This window comes from Macrotis lagotis, chromosome 8, assembly GCF_037893015.1.
Source record: "Macrotis lagotis isolate mMagLag1 chromosome 8, bilby.v1.9.chrom.fasta, whole genome shotgun sequence".
Classification (NCBI taxonomy): domain Eukaryota; kingdom Metazoa; phylum Chordata; class Mammalia; order Peramelemorphia; family Peramelidae; genus Macrotis; species Macrotis lagotis.
In genome coordinates, this window is record NC_133665.1 from 176,479,903 (window position 1) to 176,499,610 (window position 19,708).

Below are 19,708 nucleotides of genomic sequence, written 5' to 3' on the forward strand. Positions count from 1 at the left end.
CTAAAGAAGGATAACTAACTGTATATTGGGTACAAATTCTGCCAACCTGCCCCATCTTCTCCCCTCCATTAAAAAACCCCAACCAAGGAATACACCTAGAAAGAAGCTATAGACACTCCCTCCCCACTGGGGGGTATTGATAATTCTCAAGAGTTGAGTGTTTTGAATTTTATCATGGTCCCCAAACCACAGATGGGAGTGAGACTCTCCCCAAGTTGAAATATTTTATCAGTTATGAAAAAATTACCTGCCAGCTATTTTCTATGGAAATTCCTCTTTGCACACGAATGATATACTCCTGAAAAATAAACAGGAAAAAAATGTTAACTTTTAAAAGAGCACACTCAAGTATCTGTATTAATAAATAATAATACTTGAACTCATTTTCTTTTTTCTCTAAAACCCTCCCTCCAAACTTCCATTTTTCAGCCAAAAGCCATTATCACCCAACTTCATGACCTAAGAATCTTTCTTGAAACTTCCCTTTCCCTTATTCCCTACCTCACCATTCCTGCCATTGAGTCAGACATCAAATCTTTATATTTCCAGCGCTCAGTCCAGAATTGTCTTATGGAACACAGGTGTTAGATAAATCCTCTGGAACCAAACTGAATACAGGTCTAAGAAACTAGGAGTAATGTCCTAGAATAGCATATATTCAAGACATTTGAAGAATACTAAAATTTCCATCTTAAAAACATCTTCTATTGGTATTACTCAGATGTTAGTGTCATTTTTACTTGATTTTATTTCTCGGAAAGGAAAGGGCAGTCTAGTCTTGTGATTTCCTCTTTGGGGAAAACTACAGTGTGGAAGCCCCTTTTCACCAATATAGAACAGCAAAGTTCAGTTTTGGGAGAGCTGAGTTGCCAGACGGAAGGAAGGAGAAAGTAATGGAGGGAGGGAGAAAAAAGGGATGGGAGAAAGGGAGGGAGAGAGGCAAAGAGGGTTTCAAAGAAGTCTAGGTTCCTTTATTTGTAAAATGGGTAGTTGGACTCAATGACCTCCATGGTTCCTTTCATCTCTCCATCTAGGGTTGCATGACAGTAGGCATTCATAGACCTTCCCCTCAAGGAACTTATAACGTAGGAAAGTAAAGGTAAATAGGTTATAAAAGGTAAATAAGCACATAAACTTGTTTTTATTGCTCAGTCATGTCAATCATGTCCAAATCTCTGTGGCCCCATTTGGGATTTTCTTGGCAAAGATATTAGAGTGTTTGATATTTCCTCCTCCAGATTATTTTATAGATGAGGAAACTGAGGCAGAGTTTGGAAAAGTGACTTGCCCAGGCTCAAATGAATAGGAAGTGTCTAGGGCCTTCCTCACTCCAGGGTCAGTGCCACTTAGTTGTCCCAAACAAACCCATGGGATAGATCCAACCTTTTTAGAAAGGAATGAGGGAATCAAGGAGGGGGAACCTGAAGACACTCAGCTTAGAAACCAAAATCCTTTACATGGAAATTCCATGGGAATTAGTCCTCTGCAGGGGAACGGCCCTTTCTGGGGCTGATTCTGACAGGATTGTACATCTCTCAACCCAAGGCCTATGTTTAAGTTGGTAAAACTAGAGAATGTCTGGGGCACTCTTTTACCAGGAGGGTCAGAGGGCAGCCCTAGAAGCAGATCTTCTAGATCTTCCAGACACCAGGGCCCGCTCTGCCCTGTTTGGACGACTATTTTCTTGATCTCTGACACAGGAAACCATGTTCCTACTCAAAGCACTTAAGGTATTCCAGACTCCTGGAGAGTTACAAAAAGAACCTCATTATTGTTACAGAGTGGCAGGGCCAGGCCTCCCGGGAGCTGGGTCCTCACCACAACAAGGATCACCCAGGGAGTGGCTGGCTCAGGGAGTGTCTCATGTAGGTTGGGCAGCTGGAACAGAGAGGACTTTATCCAGGCTACACAGTAACCCAAGGCCAAGTGCCAGAGAAGTGGGGCCATCATGCCTAGGACACATTGTGCCAATCTTGGGCCTGGCGGGACTCCCAGGTGACCCTGGGCAAGTCACTTCAGCCCTCTTGAGTTCCAGGCTACGCCTCGGAGCAGCCTAGGTCACATGGCAGCCAGTCTGCATCTGGTCTCCAGTGATATTGCAGGTTCTGACCATAAGTGGTCATTTGTAACCAATCAGTAAGTATCTATTATTAGCCTAATATTAACACCATCAGTGACACCATCCAGCATTAATCAATAATAAGCAATTATGAGTCATTAGCCTAATCATTAATCGGTTTATTAGCCCACAGTGGGCTGGGAACTCTATGAGGTACAGGGGATAGAAGGACCAAGAATGAGACAATCCTCTACTCAAATAGCTGATTTTTTGACCTATGACCTATACATTGGAACCACAAAGAATATGGTTTAGACTGGGAAGAGTTTTACAGATGAAGAAACTCAAGGTCCAGGGAGGGGAGGTGAACCCACATGAAGCTACCTCCCTAACCTCGCTGCTTAAGATCAGCATTCAGCTCGATGCTGAGGACAGAGCACAAAATTTGAAGTCACAAAGGCCTGGGTTCAAATTCTGACTCAGCTCTTTCCTACCTACAAGGCAAGAGCAAGTTGCTTCTCAGCTTCAAAGGTCTTCAAATCTATAAAATGGAAACAAAATACCAGCAAATATCCATCTTGTGGGATGGGTTGATTGCTATGGTACTGCCTTCCCATCTTTCCCCGTGGTTTCCTGAGATGAGTTGCTATCCTGCTATTACTCTATTATACCAAAGGTTCTGTGGACTGCAACTCAGCTGGGTGAAAAATTGCATTCTGCATTCAAATCAAAGTATTACCATTCACTGATCCCCTAGAGGGTCCCTGAAAACATCTCAGAACTTGGGGTGTATAATTATGGTGGAAGACTACTGTGCTAGAAGAAATGATGAGAGGATGCTCACTAAGTCTGGGCTCCTTAACAAGAATTCTTTTGTAACTTCTAGAAGGACAGTATAATTATATAATAACAACATAATCATAAGGCTATACTGAGAGCTAATCTAGGACTTTCGTTTGGAAGAAAGAAGAGGATGTGAAATACTTTAAAATTTCATTAGGTGCTTTTGGGGGGCAGCAAACTGGCACTGCAGATATTAGAGTGCTAGGTTGGCAGTCAGGAAGACTCATCTGGTTCCAGATTCATGGTAGACATAGGACCCTGGACAAATCACTTAACCTAGTTTGCCTCAGTTTCCTCATCTGTAAAATCAGCTGGAAAAGAAAATGGCAAACCAATGTCTTTGCCAAGGACACCCCAAATGGGGTCACAAAAGTCAAAAGTCTGAAATGAGTGAACAATATGTGAACAATATCTTCTAAGGAGATCCCAAGAGATGAGCAACTATGAAAGAATTAGCTCTTCTCAGCTAATTAGTGATCAAAGACAATTCCAAAGGACTCATGATGGGAAATACTATCTACCTCCAGAGAGAGAACTATGGAGTCTGAATGCAGATCAAAGCAGACAATTTTCACTTAAAAATTTTTTTTTCTTTCCTGCTATTTTCCCCTTTGTTCTGATTCTTTTTACCCAACACAACTAATGTGGAAAAATGTTTACCATGATTGTCCATGAATAACCAATATCAAAGAGATCCCAAAGCAGGGACCCTTAATGAAGTGAGCCCCCAGTTCATTTCTAAACACATCTGTGACCAAAATGGCAATGACAGGACAGGCTGAGACATCCCCAAAGTGTGCAGGGGAAAGAATGACTGGCAAATGTAATCAGTCAGAGAACTCCCCAAACCATCTGCTGGGTGGGTTGAATTGGGACTTCAGCAGGAAGCTGTTAATTGCCAATCAGAGACAGTTGAACAAGCTCACGCTTCCCAACCTACAAATAAACCAGACTTCCCTCAAGAGCCCCCAGGTGGAGTCCAATAGCTGTGGCCAAGTGTTGCCAAGAGACAACTGATGAAGAGTTCCCCAGAAGAGAGGATCTCAATACGCTCAAGGAGTGGGGTTTGATGCTTGTCTTTCCATCATAACCAGGTTTAACTCCTATACATCTTAGAGAAGGAGGTAAGAGGGCCAGAGAGAGAGAGCATGGCTCTATTCTCTAGGGCATCAAGGAAGATGAAATATTCTTTGAAAAGAGAAATGGACAAATATTTCAAGGTAAAAACAAAGAGGATTAGTGAAGGCAGGAGGCTGAGGGATGATGAGAATAAGGACAAATGTGGAACCAGAGGGGACAGTTGTTTGGACTGGGAGATGATGAGGTGGACACAGCCAGAGGATAGGATGCAGTGAGGATGAGAGCCTTGACTATATAGGTAACTGATGACTTATAGCCAATGGGCAGCAATATAAACTTAGTTTTTAAAAAGTCTCAAGAGAGGGGGGGCAGCTAGGTGGCACAGTGGATAGAGCACCGGCTGTGGAGCCAGGATGACCTAATTTCAAATCCGACCTCAGACACATAATATTTATCTAGCTGTGTGACCTTGGGTAAGTCACTTAACCCCACTGCCTTGCCAAAAACAAAAACAAAAAAAAACCAAGACTCAAGAAATGAAAGCAAAGGCAGGTAAAAGAAGACAAATCTACACCTCAGACATGATTCTGTAAGAAATAACATTGGGAGGGTCAATGTCAAGATGCCTGCCGCCTAACAAGAAGAATGGTCACTCTGGACAGGGAGAAATTAAAGAAAAAGGATTCACATGCTGCTGGGACCCAAGACAAAGAAGGAGATGGAGCCTTGGCTGCCTGTACTAAGCACGTTCAGGCCTTGGTGAACTGAGTCAAGAAAAGGACACAAAGCTGTGTGGTGGGGAAAGGGGCCACAGACTCCAAAAAGTTCAAGAGGAAGCCAAGATGCTGGCCAGAGAGGTTTCAAAGAAATAAGAGTAGGAACATCCAGTGAAGAGAAGCATTTGAAAAGGCATCAAATGAAAAATAAAATCTCCACAAAAATAACAAAAGACATGAGCCAAGTGCCAGCATTCTTGACATCCTGTAGTGGTGTCTCTGATCTTGGTTGTTAAGTTGTGGTGGTGGTGGGGGGTTTAATCCTTAGTTTAAAGCTATCTTAATAATTGGTTTTGTTTCCAATCCTTAGTATTTTCTACATTTAAATATATTATTCAGAAAAATGGTTCCTGGGCCTCACCAGACTAGCCAGAGTGGGCCAGAGCTTACAGAAAGGGGGAAAACAGCTGGTCTAGGCATCTGGATGGCCTTGAAGCAATGGAATTGAACAGAAATCCCAAGAGATGTCTAGAGAGGTCCTCAAGGAGACAATCAATCAATCAGCAAGCATGAACTAGGGGCTTCCAAAGGTCTAGAGGCAACCAGGGACAGAGGGGAGAGAGAGCCTTGGGCACTTACCAGCTATGCGACCCTTCATCTTGATGCCTGCCTCAGTTGTGAACATTTCTTGTGAGGATCTAATGAGACAGTATGCATATAGTGCTCCACAGACCATAGTACACCACATAAAAGCTAACTAGGAAAAGAAGAGTTTAAGAAAGGGGAAAAAAATCCCCAGTTCAGGGAATAGATTCTGGCCTCAGGGGAGGAGGCCTTGAGTTACTGGCATGTAACTCTCTGGACAGGAAATAACTGGGCCCATGTAGATGGACCTGGATGGAAGAGGTTTCCATATCTGGAGTTCCCCACTGATAAAATGACAGCTCACATTGTAGCATTGATCCTCTCAGCAATCCTGAGAGGCAAGCACCATTATCGGCCCCATCTTACAAATGACCAAACTGATATAGACAGAGGTTAAGTGACTTGCCCAAGGTCACACAGCTACTAAGTGTCTGAGATCAGAGAGGAACCTCAGTCAAACAGGCTATCTATTCACTATATGAACTGCCTGGGTCTAAACTTTAAAGCGATAGAGGAAGTAAGGAAAGAATGGATTCTGCAAACTGGAAACCAGGAAGCTTGATTTCAATTTTTAGCAAAATTCTAAAAATCTAGTCTCCAAATTACGTTTTAAGAACACCTAGCAAAGGAAGTGATGATGACAAAGAGGGTATCTCTTTCTGAGTTTGGGTCATGATGACTCAGCTTGGTCTCCTCCTCTCATAGGCATCAGAGGCATGTTATAAACAGCATTCAGCTAGACTTCAGCTAAATATTTCACCAAACCTCTCATACTGTCTTTGTGCACAATGTGAGAAGATGTAAGATTAGACAAGGGTCCAGTTGGGGAGATATAGAACTGGTTGTGTGACTAAAGACCCAAAGAGCCAGCAAATGATCATAGATAAGTCACCTCCAAGAAAGGTAGGAGAACATTCCTGGTCCCTGGGCTGCTGGTCCCTTCTCCTCTGTGATTAGATGCTTCCACCCTACTCTCTAACTTGGATGAATCTATTTATTTAGAAGTTCAAATGTAAGCTCCATGAGGGCAGGGACTGGTTTTGCCTTTCTTTGTATCTCCTGCCTATCCGGCACTCTGTAAGCTTTTAATAAATGTTCGCTGGTTGCTGGAGATGATTTAAAAGGAGATTGCTGAGAGGAGAACCTTTGGAATTGGTCCTCCCTTTGCTCCCGGCTCTTCCACATTTGAATCAGAACTCCAAGGAGGGCAGAGAGGATTTTCTATTCAAAATCCACAGATGATAAGTCAGGAGGACTGAATGACTAAGTTGGGATTCTAGAAGATCTTGATATTCAATAACATTGGGCCAAGACTAGTAACTGTAAATTTAGTAAGGATAGAAGTAAAGTCAATACCTGAGTTTAAGAAATGAGCTGCTCTAAGTCATCGATTAACAATAGTCAGCGCTCCCTCGCATCCTCACTGCATCCTCCCTCTTGCTATGTCTACCACCTTCTGTCTTACAATGCAAAAGATAAAGGACAGTGTAGAAGATCATGCTCATGGACACACACACACACACACACACACACGCGCGCGTGTGCACACGCACATTCCTAGGCTTCATTGAGAAGAATAGTTTGGAGCTCAAGGTAAAAAATAGTGTCTCTGTACCCTGCCCTGGTCAGATCACAGCTGGAGGACTATGTTCTGTTCTAGAGGGGCCACACCTTAACTAAGAAAGACAAACTATGTCCAGGAGGACCACCATAATGGTAAGGGGCCTTAGGATCATAACAAATAAAAACCAGTCAAAGCATTTGGGGGAAAATTGGGGTGGGTCAAAGAAGAGAGATCAAAAGGAAACATGGCGGTTGTTGCCAAATATGGAAGAGAATGTCATGTGGACAAAAGATTAGCCGTATTCTGTTTGGCCCTGAAAGGTTCAAGCAAAGATGGAAGTGGTAGAGCCCGGGAATTCTTCCTATACCAATAGAGCTAGCCCAGCATGGGCTGTGCTTTCTTGCCAGCTGGTAGATTCCCTTTTAGCAAGGTCAGGACAATCATTTGTTGATCCATCCTAGAGGGATTCTTCTTCAAGTATGTGTTTGGGTCATAATGAGCCCCTCAGGTCTCTCTTAAATCTGAGGTTCCCTCTTCTGCATAAGGACTCTACAAAGCCAAGAAATTCTACAGAAGGCAAGGTGATTTTTCTCAGCAATGTAACTAGTTAAACCCAAGATCTCTGACAGGACCAAGAAGAAAACTTTTACTTAGCTTATCTCTTCCTATACACAAGGCTGGGAAAACTTTTCAACATCTAAGCTATGCATCTAGGCCTCAGGTTTCACCCTTGGCAAACTATTCTTGTGAGACCAGTTAAAATTTCCATTGCCTATAGAAGGGTCTCCCTGTCCCAAAGCCTCCAAAGGGAAACCAAGTCCATGCCAGCTCCTTCATTATAAAACAGCAGGCATCCCAATTCCATAGGACAGCAAGATGCTCAAACTGAAAACTGGGTCCTGGGGAATATCAGGGTGGTTTCCTAAGCCACAAGGTGTCCACAGCAGAGAAACAAACCGTGTGTGTTTGTGTGTGTGTGTGTATGTGTGTGTGTGTGTGTGTGTGTGTGTATCTTATTGTCTTATTGACCTTTCCTATCTGTATTGTAACTCCCGTCACTTCCCCATGGCTCCTTCTTCCTTCCCTCTTCTCCTAATCATCATTACATCCTTTTTTCTAGTGAACCAGAGCCAGAAAAACTCCAAGGTGTGAGGGCAGAACAACCAGAAAAAATTCCAAGGCCCAGAGTGAGGAAAGTAGCTTAATGCTTCCTCAAGATGCTCTAGCAGGTCTCTATCTCCCAGGGAGGTTCTGTCCTCACAATGTTGCTGATATTGTGTATATTTTTCTGGTTCTACTCATTTTGCTTTACATCAGTTAGTATAAGTCTTTCTAGGATTTTTCCTGAAATTTGCCTGTTCATCATTTCTTATTGCACAACAATATTCTATTACATCAATATACCACATCTTGTGCAGTCATTCCCCAATGGGTGGGTAGTCCCTCAACTTCTAATCTTTTTGCTACCACAAAAAGAGCTGCTACATTTTTTTACAAATATGTCCCTCTCCCCTTTTTAAAAGTCTTTTTGGAATAGGGTCTGAGTAAGCGGCATTGCTAGATCAAAGGGCATGCATAATTTTATAGTCCTTTGGACATAGTCCTAAACTGCTCTCCACAATGGTTGGATCAGTTCACAACTCCACTAAGAACGCATCCAAGCCCCTGTTTTTCCTTAAAAAGGAAGGGAAAGGGGCAGCTAGGTGGCACAGTGGATAGAGCACCAGCCTTGGAGTCAGGAGTACCTGAGTTCAAATCCAGCCTCAGACAATAATGACCAAGCTATGTGGCCTTGGGCAAGCCACTTAACCCCACTGCCTTGCAAAAACTAAAAAGGAAGGGAAGAATGAATGGTAACTGGAAGCAATTAGCATCCCCTTGCCCTCTGTTAAAAAAAAAAACTGAATTTTAAGATCACATTGACTAAATGTACAAAGGCAAATAAAGGGTAGAAAAGCAGAATCTTACTAGTGAAATACTCAATTAGGCTGAATGTCCTTTCAAATCCATCAAGTCTACCACTTATTCCTCTTCCTTTTTCCTTGTCTTTTTATTCTCAGCCTGGACTTTTCCACCTGAGAGCCTTTCTTTCATCACCAAGAGAATTACCCTCCCAGCCTACTCCAAAGGCAACCTCCAGTTCAAAAGGGGAAAACCTGAAAGGATGCACTTAAAAATCGATTTTATCTAGGAAGTTATCATTGGGTCATTAAACAGAATGATAAGAAGCCAGCCTTTGGTGGCACAGAACAGTGATAGGAACAGCACAGATTAATGTAAAGAATACCATGCAACCCCCTTCTTTCCTTCAATAGAATAACCAAAGAAATGTACATTAATTTGTTTTACAATCTTTAAAAACAAAATCCCTGGATTTAATATATTCTAACATTTTGTTCAATGACAGGCACCATAAAATGATGCACCAGACCATAGGGGACCCCAAAATGACAACACATATGACATACTTATAGACTGAAAAAGAAACTTGAATAGTTTCAGAAGCTTTGACTCTACTTGAATGGGTGAATTTGGATTTCAAATCGACCTTAACTTTAAGGAAATAGAACAACAAGCCAGGGAGTTCAGAAGGGAAATATAGCAACTGCCTAATCAGCAAATATAGTTCATGGTTTTAGAAAAGCTGTAATTCCAAAAACACTGGAGCAAAAGAGAAAGACAGTAATGCTGAGAACAGGAAAAAACAAACAGCCTTTTCTGGTTTTTCAGAATGAAAGGAGTACCCCTTATCAGACAGCTAATTTAAAAAGCTTTTTTTTTTTATTACATGACGGCCTTAAGAAAGGTTATGTCTAATGTGCTATCCAAAAGGATAAGATTAACAATGCCTGTCTGATATATGGCGAGGAGATGGGTTATCAGAGCTTGGCTAACTACAGTTAAGATTATTATCCCCACCTACTTTTAAAGGTCCTTTGCCTACTTTCCTCTACATTGGCACCTCCACTAGGAAGAAGAAAACAGGAAATAAGGATCATAAGACTTTTTTAGACTTTGAAGCTACCAGAGAAATCTTTTCATCTAATGTTCTTACATTTTACTGATGAAGAAACTGAGTTCCAGAAAGATGCCCAGATATACGAGTCAACCAAACTTTAACTGCTGTAATATTTTCCATAATGTTTTCTCTCTATAGTTCTATTCTTCTTTTCTTTTTAGCAGGAAGTAACATTTTATTTATTTCCCCAACTACATGCAACAACAGTCTTCAACAATCATTTTTTGTCCAGGTTTTCCTTCCTTCCCCTCTCTATTAGAAAACAATCTAATATAGGCTATACATGGATAATCATGCTAAACCTAGATCCACATTAATCATGTTTAGATTTCCTTCTTATTATTTGTAAAAGAATATGATTTTGCTTTAAAAAGTTGTAAAAAACTGCACAATTTATCGGGTTTTTAGATTTGTAACTGTAGGTACAATCATTCTTCTTTTGGAGGAACGAAAATGAATCAGTATTGGGAGCTATAGACATGGACACAGATTTATACAAAGCTGTATTATTAAGTAAGCCCTTTATTCTGCCAGGTGATTATCCCATCCCTATCTTTCTGAAATCTGAGCTTGCATTTCACAGGTAGAATAACCCTTGATTCTGTGACTTTCCTCTAGCTTTTGCCAACAGAACCAGTAATATCTTGTATTAAACTCTTTCTTGCTGTCTTTTATCCCATAATGAAGTGATCCAATCATAATTTCCCAGAGAGGCGTCCATCTGAGCCAAATGATCCCATGACACTGACATCAGAGATAAGATTTTGGATGGCACCCCCTCCTCCCAATCAACAACCTCCATTAGCACTGATGACTTGAGTAAGTTGGGGAATGCCATCTTCTCATCTCCTTCAATCAATTACTGCATTCAGAAATCCCAAAGCCCAGAGAAGCAGATATAGCTTGTCTCCCATCAGCCACCAGCCTGGAACTCCAGATCATTCCCCGCAGTATCTCTAATATAACCCTAGGAAAAAGGAATCAAAAAAGGACTACATCTTTGGAGTCATCTGGATAGAAAAGAATTTCAAGAAATCTGCTTCGCATATGTAGGAGTTTCCCTTTCCCCTACCTAGTCAAACTGAAACCTAGGTAAGATCTTAGTTCAAAAAGGCTGAGGTCTGGCACAGTGTATAGGTACTGGTCCTGGAGTGAAGAGGACTTGGGTGCAAATCCTGCCTCAGACACTTAATATTTACTTAGCTGTGGTAACTTGGGCAAGTTACTTTTGCAAGCCACTGCCTTGCAAAAACAAAAAAACAATAGCAATAACAAAAAAGGTCAAGGCCTCCCCTCTACATCCAGGGCTATCTCCAATCATCCTGATCCATATCTGGACACTGGACCCAGATGGCTTCAGAGGAGAAAGGTTGGTGACTAAGCACAGCTCCTCTCACTTAAATCCAATTCACTTTCATGTCATGGCCAAATCTGGCCACTGGACCCACATGGCTACAGAGGAGAAAGTGAGGCTCGTGACTTAGCACAGCCCCTCCCCACTCAAACTCAATTCACATGCTTGTCATGAGTCACCTCCCTGATATCTTGATTTTCTTCAAGAATGAAGGACAAATAACAATCTAGAATAGATGAAAGTCATGACATAATTTCTCATTTGGAGAGGCATTTGCTTCCAAAGGAAGGCTCTGATAAGTAGGAAAACCAATCAAGCCTTTTCTTTCTTTTTTTTTTTTTTAATAATTTAAAAACCTGGGGCTCTCATTCCAATGTCTGCCACCAGTGGCCCTAATTTACGAAGACCACACAACTACTAACTGGCAGATCAGTCCTGGAATCTAGGTCTGTTGTTACCAAATCCAAAACCCTTCTTTTTACATTATAATGTTAATCTGGCTGTCTCCCCTTCTCTCCCCTCTGCCTCTGTTTCTCTCTTTGTGTCTCTGTCTCTCCCCCACCTACTCTGTCAAATTTTAAAATATTTTATGGATATTTTTAAAGTCATCTTTATTTCCAAATATGTCCAATCCCTCAGTCTACTCAGCCAGATCCTATGTCAAAGGATAAAGAAGACAAAAAAGGCAATTCAGTTAAACTGACCAACACCATCAATTGCTCCTGATGGTAATCCAACAGTTCTGTTCCTCTCCAGGAGGAAGATATACCAGCAGAAGAGAGATCTAAGGTTCTAGAAATTAAGTTTCTGAATTTGTCACAGGCTTTAATTATTCATATCAGATGCCTTCTAGAGATGCAGGAGATCTCTATCCAGGTTGTCCAAAGGGTCTATTCTTCCATCTTCCCTTCTCCACTTCTTTCTCTCTTTAAAACAATAATGTCCTACAAGTTCAAACCTTAGAAAAAGCCATGACAGTGCAAATTAAGCCACCAGGTCAAGTTATGGTCATCGCATTACCCAGGGCTTCTTCCCACAACTCAAAAATGAATAAATTTGAAGAAGAACAGGGTATTTTGACATAAACATGCCTTGGAGAAGCAAAGCTAGTTTATCAGGCACATGGCAATCTAGTCAAATGCTCCTTTAAATCAGAAAAAGGTCCAGCTCCCTCCCTGGGCTAGCAAGTGGATGGGGCCAGATTTGAACCCAGGATGATGAGTCTTTCTGACTTTAAGCCTGATGCTCCATCCACTTGCACTGTCCTCCATTCTCACTGTCTTACCATCTATCACATGATGTTACCCTAAAATTAGAACCTTAAACAGAATTAAAATACATAATAATAAAGAAAAAGACATTAGACAGGAAATTTTATTTCTCTGGGAATTACCCACCACCACCATTTGGTAATGGAGACTGTTTTAGAATGATCTAGAGCTAAGGGAAGTCAGAAAATTTATACAGTAACAAGGGGAAGGGAGCAGAATATACATAACAAGAATATACAAAATCTTAAAACTTGCCAGGAGACCATTTTATTATTTGATCTCAGAGAAATAAACCTTCACAAAGCTATTTTCCTTGGGTGGGGCGGGGGTGGGGAGTAACATCTTTTTGAGTTTAAGTTCCAGGAGAGCAGGGTGAGTACTTGTTTTTGAAGTCTAAAGGTGGATCCAATTCTTTCTTGATTTAAGAAGGGCCAGACAAGATTTTCTTTTCAAATTATAAAGAAATTAAAGAGAGCAAGAGAAGTCTTCCATCCAGAGTCTAAGGAGGACACATTCCATTCCTCACAATGGCTAAGAAAACATCAACCTTTGACTAGGAAAATAGTTTATAAAAACTTATAGCAATTATTATATTTTTAACAATGGGTGACCTTAAGCAAGTCCTTTCAACTCCTTTGGCCTCTGTGTTTCCTTCAGTAAAATGGGTGGAACCAGAGGACTTTTCACTCCTTTATCAGCTAAGCCCAGCCTTAGAAGCTGAATTACTGCAAGTTTGCCAATGCCTCCACATTCCCAGTCTCTCTCTATCTTTGATTCAAATAGGACACTACTCAGAAATGAATCTCCCTAAACTTCTACTTTATTAGCTCAAAACTTTCCAAAGATTTCCTCTTTTCTATGAAGTAAAATGCAGACTTCTCCAACTGTTATTCAAAATTCTAACCAATAAAGCCCTCTTCAATAGAAATCCTAAATAATTGAATGAATGAACTTAATCCAAAATCTTAGAGAAACTGTGTACAATTTGCAGTTTTCAAAATATGATCAGCCTACTGGGCAATTTAATTCATCAAACATTTATTTGTTAAACATTTATTGTATAAACAGTACTTAGAAGATACTTCACATCCCATCCAGATAACCATTCTTGCTCTGTATGACTGATGGTTGTAGAAAGAGCATGTCAACTGATTGACAGTCTGACCTCTGATTGATTCATCATCCCTGTGACCTGCCAAACCTTAACTCCCTTCCCAGGTCACCACAGGAGCTCCCTGAGGGCAGGAGCTGTCTCAGTTTTTGTCTTTATAGTCATGAAGTTTTTGTTGTGGTTGTTTGTCTTTCCTTCTAGAAAACAATGACATCAGGGAGATGATACCAAGACATGTAAGTGAATTAGATTTAAGTAAAGAGGTGGTAGTGGTGGGGGGGGGGGGTTTGAGGGGGGAGCTGTGGAAGGTCACCAATCTCCCTTTCTCCTCCTTCTCTGGAGCCTGGATGCAGTGGGAGACTGACTTTTTTGTTTTAGGTTTTTGCAAGGCAATGGGGTTAAGTGGCTTGTCCAGGGCCACACAGCTAGGTAATTATTAAGTGTCTGAGACCGGATTTGAACCCAGGGACTCCTGACGCCAAGGCCGGTGCTTTATCTGCTAAAGCTAGTCTTTCCCAGGTCACAGTTTGACTGAGACAATCCCCTTTCAGTCATTAAAGTTAGGTTAAGGGGACAACTAGATAGCCTAGTGGATAGAGCCCAGGCCCTGGAGCCAGAAGGACCAGATAATAATGACCTAGCTGTGTGACCTTGGGCAAATCACTTAACCCCTCAATGCCTTGCAAAAACCTAAATGTTAGGTAAAGAGAGAGATGAGGCCAAGAGGTCAAGAGTCAGGACCTCCAAAAAAGAAGGAAAACAGTTGTTTGGTGGTTAAGACCCTCAGGATACCTCACAGGACTTTTCTTCTCTTTTTACTGAGGTCTTTTTTAAAAATAGGATCATAGCTTTCCCTGGGACTCTTCTCCCTATGCTAAGAAGGAGGAGTGAGTAAAAAAAACCAGCAAGATTTATCAGTATGTTGAAAGAGTCTAAGACCATATGCATATGCCAAACATGGACCTCCAATGCTCCACAAAAGGGGAAGTTGAGGAATAAATATTTTTTCATTGCATCATGGCTTCATTCATTCAAAGACAAAACCAAAATGCTGCCTATCAAAATACAGAGATAATAAGTATAAGGTAATTTGGGAAAGGAAAGAGCCAACCAAAAGTGTGATGGTAGGGGAAGTGAATTAGGAAAGGCTTGAGAGCCCCAGGTGATTTCTGATCCATGTCTCAAAGCAATAGGCTTCTACCAAGCCCAGAGGAGGAGGGAGGGCATCTTGGATACCATGGGCCAGCAAGGTGGGCAGCAAGCTGAAGTAGTGTAACCACTGGCTACTTGGGTTCCATTGCTGCCATGCAATGAATCACAACTCAGACCTGAGAGTTTAGGTGTGGAAAGAAAAATAAAGATTTATTAAAAGAAGTTACAACACATAAAAAGTGAGAGGTAAAGAGAGAGAGAGAGAGATAAAAGAACAGTAGAGCAGAGCTGACTGGGCCAGAGTCAGACAAGTCTGGCTCCAAGCAGAGGTCCAACCCAGATTTTTATGGTCTTGCCCCTTATCCAGAGGGCAAAAGGTGGCTTCCCTTCCCCTTAGTGGGCTAGGAATGAGGTAAAGCGTAGAAGCCGGAGAAGGATCAGGATACAAATTATACATTAAGCAATGAAACAATGGTAGTCGATTTACATCTCAAGAGTAGAGAACCTCCACCCAATTTAACAAGATTTTGTTTTTCATGTTTTTGCAAGGCAATGGGGTTAAGTGGCTTGCCCGAGGCCACACAGCTAGGTCATTATTAAGTGTCTGAGGCGGGATTTGAACTCAGGTCTTCCTGACTCCAGGGCTGGTGCTCTATCCACTGTGCCACCTAGCCACCCCTTCCAATTTAACAAGATTTAACAGCCTTGAAGATCACAGATTTTGTTTCTGCTAGTTCACAATTCTTTTCCCTGCATCATTAGGAGCAGGCTCTCTGGCAGATCGACTTTTGCTTTCCCAAGACCTAGCATGGCACCTACTTGATGGTGAAGCTGGATCCAGAGAGGTAGAGAACACTTTTCTCTACAGCAGATTAATTATAACAAAGTAGAACTCCAATATTTTTGAAGTTATATTTTCATCAAATAAATTTCAAAGAAAATACACTCTCCCTCCCATCTTCCCCCCGCCATCACCTCCTCCCTCATACCTCCCTGTTTCTCTGCCCAACTCCCATCTCTCCTCTCCCCCATTACACTCTCTATCATTCTGACCCCCTCTCCCACATCTCCTGTCTTCCCACCCTCCCACCTCACCCCCAATGCTTGATTAATGATTAATGATAGATGGGAGTCAGTAAGAGGTAGAATAATTCATCCTTTGTCATTCACCAGGAGGAACTACTAAATAATATCAAGGCTTCAAAAACACCAGAGAATCCCTTCCCAGCCTGGGCACTTGTCAACACAGGCCCCAGAGTAGATGACAAAGCAAAAGGCCGCTGGTTTAATTTTTAATCCCACTATGGGCCAAGCCTTTGTGTACCCAGACTTGGGACTGTTCTGGTGACAGACAAAAACCAAGAGGGCCACAGCAGACGTGTGCCTTTGTTGGACAAAATGTACTGATACTCTCCTATGGCCTCCTCATCAGCATTTTCCTCCAATAGCACAACTGGGGACACGTCCAGGTTCAAATTCTGCCTACTCATCTCTTCTTTGGCATTTCTCACTCTAAGGCCTGTGAGCTGGGGGAGCTGCTGAGGCAGGTCTAGGAACGGGAACCCAGCTCCACCTTGAAGGGCCACAAAAAGGCTTTATTTCATTGGAAGTGGGGCTTTTAAAAACCCCATCAGCATTGATTCCATTGTTGACAGTGAGACCCGGCTGGCCCTTTCCTCAGATTCCCCCACACTGGTGTCTAGGAGCCTGTAAACTTAGCCTGTGGTACAGAGGTGTTTCTGTGTGTGCACTCAGCTCACAAATGTATATACAGGATGACAGACCAAATTTCATACAGCACGTATGAAAAACGTATGTCTAAGAGATGTGCGTCTGTCCTTTTCTTTTGTCTAGAGCTCTAATTTCACTGGTGTAGGGAACTTCTGGGGACAACACACCATCTGCAAGTTCTCACCTTAAGGGACAGAAGTGAAATGACTTAGGCAGAGCCACTCATCCCGTATGCCTCTCCAGTATGGGGTGAGGGGGAACTTAAACCTACCTGTTGGCTTCTCATACGAAGTGTGTGTGATAATGAGAGCTCACATTTCTATGATATATATGTGAACAAAAAGACCGTGGGAGGAAGGTAATGGGATTCTTTACAGATGAAGAAACTGAGTTTGAGAATGATGGAGAGATTCAAACTGAGATCTTTCTGCCCTAGGGTCAGAACATTCTCCATTATGCCAGACTGTGTCAATTTCTATCTAAAAGATAACATAAATATGTATTCATATATTAACTTATATAACAGGGATATGCATACACACACACACACCCCCAAACACGGTGAGTGCCCCTGTCTCAGCACAATTTAAAGCTTCACAACTGCACTACGAATTTTGGGACAGCCTGTAGATGGTAGGTTTACATCCACATGTGCCTATACCAACATGGCCCCCAGTGACACTCAAGTGAGAAAAACTGGGTTTTGGGACTCCTCCCCAACCCCTGTAAAACCTAATTGACTTTCACAGTTAAAGAATTGGCTGCCCACACAGACCCATCTTCATCTCCCCTCTCCAGACAGAAGGGAGGCTCAGGAAGAGAGAGATGCTCGTCCCCACCCTGCTCTGGATCCTTCTCACACAGCCCTAGTACTAGGAAGCCTATTACCAAGAAAAGGATGTGACCAGTCCTCACTTCCTGGCAGCAAGGGCTGCATACAGTCGGTGTGATGAAATCTGATCTCCTGTCAGACAGGCTGTGCAGAGGGAAATGCGTAGAACCAAGAGAACTCTGCATACAGTAAGAGCAAAATTCTTCAAAAATAACTGCCTAAGCTCTTCTTAGTAATATGATCATGCAAATCAACCTGAAAGGGCTTAGGAAAGACAATGCTCTCCACCCCCAGAGAAAGAAGGAAGTCTGGACTGGATGGTTTCCACATCTGTATCTAGAGCAAATCGTGGCCTTGAGAGAGAATTTGGATCATAAAATTCAGCCAAAAAAAAATCAATAAAACATATCTTTTTTTTTTTAAGGGCTAAGTCCACAGGTGATGCTCTCCTGGCTGACACTTTACCTCACCAGGACCATCCAAAGATAGAAAATCTAAACCTTGGCCTTGAATCAGTCAGGATCAAGTGATTGTGTCCAGTTGTTTCTAGACACAGGGAGAAGAATAGTGACTAGACCCTGTTATTCCAAGTCTAAACTAATTTCCCTTCAATCTACAGCCTCAGAGAATTGTCTAGAAGGCTGACAGATGTCAACCTCACGGCTGGCTGTTGTGGGCATGGGGCCCACAAAATTCCTAAGTGTGGCCCAAACCAGTTTTAGCAAAATAAATAAAAATATAATAAAACACAGATAATGTTAATTTGTGGGTTTCTAAATCAATAGGGGTCCCTTCCTATTTGAGTTGAACACCCTTGGTCTAGAGAACAGATTGGTAAAAGTAAATAGTCTGAGATGTGTCTGTGTGCATACAAATACATGCATACATACATATATAAACATATCTGCACGCATGCACACGTGTGGATCCTACCACTCTTAGTTATATTATTTTTAGACAATGGCAAGAGTTAACCCTAAAACAAAATCACCCCCAAAATGGCAATGTTTACTCAAAGGAAACCCTGAGGTAACAAGTATGAAAACATCGACTTTCAAATTTGAATAAACAAATTCTACGCCCCCACAGATATCCAACCAAACACCCCACTATCTGAAAGGACAGAGGGACTGAGCAGGAATGGGCTGGTCTGTTTCATTTTGTATTTTAAATTTCTCTTTACACTGGGGGGGTGGGAGTGGGGGGAGAGAGGGAAGGAACAACTTGAGATACCAAAGCAATCCCTATGCAATGTGGTCAAAGAAATACTCTCAATTCTGGATCCAGACTAATAGCGGCTTCATGACTAAGTGAGGGAGGCAATGAAGTGGGTTGTGTCCTTTTCTATGCCTCTCCTGGGAATGGGAGAGATGGGAGGAGGCTTATAACTGAAGCAAGAAGAGGAAGGGAAGGGGGGGGGGACTGATGGCAATTGGGCTCAGCCAGAACAGCAAGCACCCCCCAGCCCTCTATCTCTCTGCCACCCTCCCCACACTCAGACCCACAGAACCACACAAAGATCCCCCCCACACACACTCTTACAGATACACAGATACACACACACACAGCTTAGCTTAGCTTCTTACACTGGGCTTTTGACAGGAAGCTCCTCATTGCCAGTCAAAGGGAGCTGAGTCAGCCAGCCTTATTTCTCAAGAAAAGGTGGAAAGACTACAATCAATCAATCCCCATCGTTCAGCCCGTGGGCTTGCCATATTAGTACAACAGGGGAGCTGGCCAGCAGACTGTTCACCTAGGAAGGGGCTGAGCATCTGGCTCCTACCACACATGGGAATATCCCAGTCCCTTCCATAGAAGGCCCAGGCACTATCATTCCAACATGGCCAACAAACCCCACGCAAGGGAATCCTACCCACTCACTGTGATTGCTAAATTTTCAGTGTGCACGCTTATATTTCAGAAATATGCAAATGTTACAAAACCAGTTTTGATTTTTTTGTTTTGTGGACCATCCAGACTTAAGAGAAGAGAAAACATAGATAATGCAGATCAGACTTCAAACCGTGCCAGGGGTACATTATTTGGGGAGTTAAATCTTTCTCAGCACAACTCCAAGCACACACAAAGATACACAAAGTTCTCATCAGCACCTTCCCCAAAATAGAAAGTGACAGATTATCATAGAGAACAAAATGTTTACTGACATCAACCAAGTAAATCAAAAAACACTTCAATCCTTAAAGCCACTCTACAAATGAATGAAGGATAAAGAATGTAGTCGGGGCTTACTCTGGGCAAATATCAGCTATTATTTTTAAGGGGCTGCAAAGTCACTGTTGGTGAACAAGGGAGAGGTGTTACAGGACTGGG

At 42.2% G+C, this 19,708-nt stretch overlaps 1 protein-coding gene across 4 annotated transcripts in view; it reads right to left on the reverse strand.

Annotated features, from left to right (window-relative positions):
- PXK (PX domain containing serine/threonine kinase like) overlaps window positions 1–19,708 on the reverse strand; it is a 93,876-nt gene that overhangs the window by 61,718 nt on the left and 12,450 nt on the right. For all 4 annotated transcript variants that reach the window (XM_074198872.1, XM_074198870.1, XM_074198871.1 and 1 more), the window contains exon 2: window positions 248–298. In XM_074198872.1, coding sequence (XP_074054973.1) covers window positions 248–298 — 51 coding nt within the window. The remainder of the gene's footprint in view (window positions 1–247; window positions 299–19,708) is intronic.